Source organism: Paecilomyces variotii, assembly GCF_004022145.1.
Source record: "Paecilomyces variotii strain CBS 101075 chromosome Unknown C8Q69scaffold_20, whole genome shotgun sequence".
Lineage (NCBI taxonomy): Eukaryota > Fungi > Ascomycota > Eurotiomycetes > Eurotiales > Thermoascaceae > Paecilomyces > Paecilomyces variotii.
In genome coordinates this window covers 231,502-234,842 of record NW_021167159.1, presented here as the reverse complement: position 1 = coordinate 234,842, position 3,341 = coordinate 231,502, and the positions used below count along the sequence as shown (strand labels likewise).

At 50.7% G+C, this 3,341-nt stretch overlaps 1 protein-coding gene across 1 annotated transcript; it reads right to left on the bottom strand.

Moving 5' to 3' along the window:
• Positions 1-501: 501 nt before the first annotated feature.
• On the bottom strand, positions 502-2,204 carry C8Q69DRAFT_187121 (putative C2H2 finger domain protein). Its single transcript, XM_028625932.1, has 4 exons — positions 1,957-2,204; positions 1,652-1,843; positions 1,468-1,547; positions 502-1,409 (listed from the first exon to the last, which is right to left on the bottom strand). The coding sequence occupies exons 1-4, from the start codon at positions 2,008-2,010 to the stop codon at positions 911-913; spliced, it is 825 nt and encodes a 274-aa protein (XP_028481149.1). The 5' UTR covers positions 2,011-2,204; the 3' UTR covers positions 502-910.
• Positions 2,205-3,341: the final 1,137 nt, after the last annotated feature.

Below are 3,341 nucleotides of genomic sequence, written 5' to 3'. Positions count from 1 at the left end.
CCGTATATTATTTGCCACAGAGTGAACAATACGAGGACAACTTCGGGATGAAGTAGCATCGCGCTTCGCCACCACATAGATGAAAATATCATATCGTCCTGAACAAGCGAGCTCCTGATCTTCCAGGTAGGTTCTCGGTAGCAGTAATACTGCTGCCGTTTGAATTGTGACGCTTAGAATGGCACGTACAGCTATTCTTGGCGAAACCCACCGGCTTCATCTTCCAGAGAGAGAAGGCCTGATTTATTACTCAGTTTGATCTCTGTAGACGCCTCCAGAGACATATCAACTTTCCATATCGACGCCGCCACCAAAGATCGTCACAGCTGTTCTGTCGACAACCTAAGTATCATAAATATGCTAGAAAGAAATTATGTATGATGCGTAGAGCATGTGAACTAGCATGGTATACCAGCTTGGCCACGAGGTAGCGGCGGGAAACGTTTCAGAAAGAAATTAACAGACGGCGTCAAGTCTCCGTCCTCCACGAAGATAAACTATGAAAACAAAAAAATGGCGTGCACGAGTAATTTCCGTAAAGAGATGTGAAGCACTAGTAGATCAAAGTGTGAAAGACGCCGCTCCGAGTCCTTTACGCAGGGTATGAGACACAAGATACGAGAAACCGATCGCCAAATACCGTAAAATAGTCACATTCGTCAGACAATCATGATAGGCGTCGTTGGAAGACACGTAAGCCAGTTTGTAGTCGAAAGACCGCGACCGAACTCCTGGGTAGAAATAGATGGCGGACTAAGCGGCCGCGAAAGAAAGAGCATAAAGGAAAAAGCGACGACTGCACAACTGTCGTGGGGTATTTGTCCTCTCAAGTGTTCCGTGCAAAAACCGGAGCGCGCGAACAGATCGAGGGGTTCGTATCAACAAATCAAAATCAATGACCGTATTTCTATTAGCCGACACCGAGAAACTGCCAGTCCGTTCCTTCTGGCTGATTCAAGAGCCGCGGTGCCGGTTTGTACTGATAATCCTGATGGTAATGTATCATCATCGGATGCCCCTCAGGGTTCATCGGCTGTCCGGGAAAATGTGGTTGATGATATTCAGGGGGCATATAATTCGCACGGCCAGGCTCGTATCGGGGCATCATATGCATGTATGGCTGCGTCTCGACAGGCGATGTGACATGGACGTTCTGAGCCACAATGGTTGATGTATCCTGAACGGGCACCTGAGGGATTGATACATGCGGCGGATAGTATTCATGGGCAGAAGTGGTGGGTGGAGGATAATATGACTGATGGGCCATCATATACTGATCCGTAGGCATCGTCGTTGCAGGTTGATGATACGTCGAGTCCGAGGTCGTTTCCTCAGAAGGCGTTCGAGTTGTCGCCCCGGGTCGATGAGAACGATGCTGGTGCTTGGTCAACGTAGTTTTGCGACAGAAACTGAGCGACAAGTCAGATGATGATAGTTTACTTTGGCTCCTTCCTTGACGAGACTCACCTCCGTTCACACGCAGGTTCTTGGCAGATATAGGGACGCTTGCCCGTATGAATCCTTCGATGACGGGCTAAACTTGAGGACTATAATTCGAAATATTAGCAAAGGAACTAGAAATGGGAATGAATTGTATGCGTAAACCATCAACCGACCAAAAGACCGCACATCACAAGAGCCTGCTACTTACATCTGAAAATGCCTTGTGGCAGCCTTCATGGTCACATACATGGGGCTTCTCCCCGGTATGGGTTCGCGAATGCACAGTCAGTGCACTCCGTTGGATAAAGCTCTTGTTGCAGTCTGCAACTGTACAGTGGTAGGGTCGCTCATTGGTGTGTATTCGATAATGTCTACAAAGATCGGATTTGCGATTGAAGGACTGTTGGTGACATTGCACATTGGTCAGCACAGGTCATCCAAGATCCCCATTCCCATCCCCAAGAGATCGAACTGATCCTGTTTGGCATTGTAAGAATCCAGTTTGTCACTCACCTTGCCGCATTTCTCCCATGTGCAGTTGAAATCGCGTGCACCCCCAGGCGCCATGGTGAAGTTGTGTCAGGTCAGATCAGGCGGCGCAAAAAGCCAAGTCCCCCTCCCTCCTCAATCTTCACGAACCACCCAGTGACCTAGCGAGCCTGTTGCGACGGAGACGCAAAGAGGACTCGATGGCACATCCCAGCACAATAGAGACCCCGGATAGAGACAAAGCAATCGAGCGGATGGGAAACGAACGGGTTGGGTCGACCGTTGCGGACAGAGAGACGACCAGTCGGAGAACGAGTGTGGGATGGGCAAGACTAAGAAGGTAGGTAGGTAATAGTAGTAGTAGTAGTAGTTAGAGGAGTACGGAGTAGTAGTAGAGTAGTTAACAGGAGCGGTAACTAGTAAGCGGCGAGAGGCGAAGTAGTGTTCGAGAAAGCTGCGGGCAGAGAATGGGGTCCGCCACCGGTAATTTAAGGGAGACAGGCATACGGCATCGCAGAGCTGGGGATAGACACCCTGGCCACGGAGATGCGATGAGGTACAGTCCAAGTCCCGTAAAGGAAAGGAATCTAATTCGACTAGCCGGCGACGAAGAAGGCTTTACCTTTCGCGGCAAGGGACAGGATAGGAAGCCTGGCTGGATCGGGGGGGTGTAGCGCGTTCGACACACGGGGTAACAGTCGATGCGATCCCTGTGCTGCTGTCAACTAAGCAGACGAGCTAGACTAACTATCTATGTATTATTATTATTATTATTATTTGCAGCGTTGGAACTTGGAAGAGCTGGCTGCTGGGATGAACGGCGCGGGCGGGAGCTTTGTTGGGTTCACACTTCACAGAGTAAGTTAGAGTAGATTTAGAAGAGAGTAGTAGTTAGTTGTAGTTAGTAGTAGTACTGTAGTAGTTAGTGATTATTTTACTCTGCTCTACTCGACTTAGTTTAGCCATATTACCATATTACCATCTTACCATATTATTATTTTGCTCGACAGCGTCTCTCCACACAGCACGAGAGCTTTCATGGAGCGGCATGGGCCGTGGATGGGTGCCGTGTATCTAGATGGGGTGGCCCCTCCCCCGGAGGTTTGGATGCGCCAGTGGCAGCCAAGGGCGGTCCTGGTACTGGGACACGGTTGGTCAGGCCGGGTGGGACCGCTTGGTTTCGATGAGCCCGATGGGGTCCCAAAGTGTAATAAACTGGGGCGCATGCACCACCGGCGATACACGATTCATTTCCCGGCTCCATCCATGGCCGGGTGGGCTGGGGCGGCTGAGGGGGGTGGCCGCGCTCGTGGTTGGCTGCTTGGCGAGGTCGTGTTTGGCCCTTGCACGTTGGCTTGTTCGCGGCTCCCCGTCCCGACTAGTAGAGGGATTGCTGCGTCGTCCTGAGG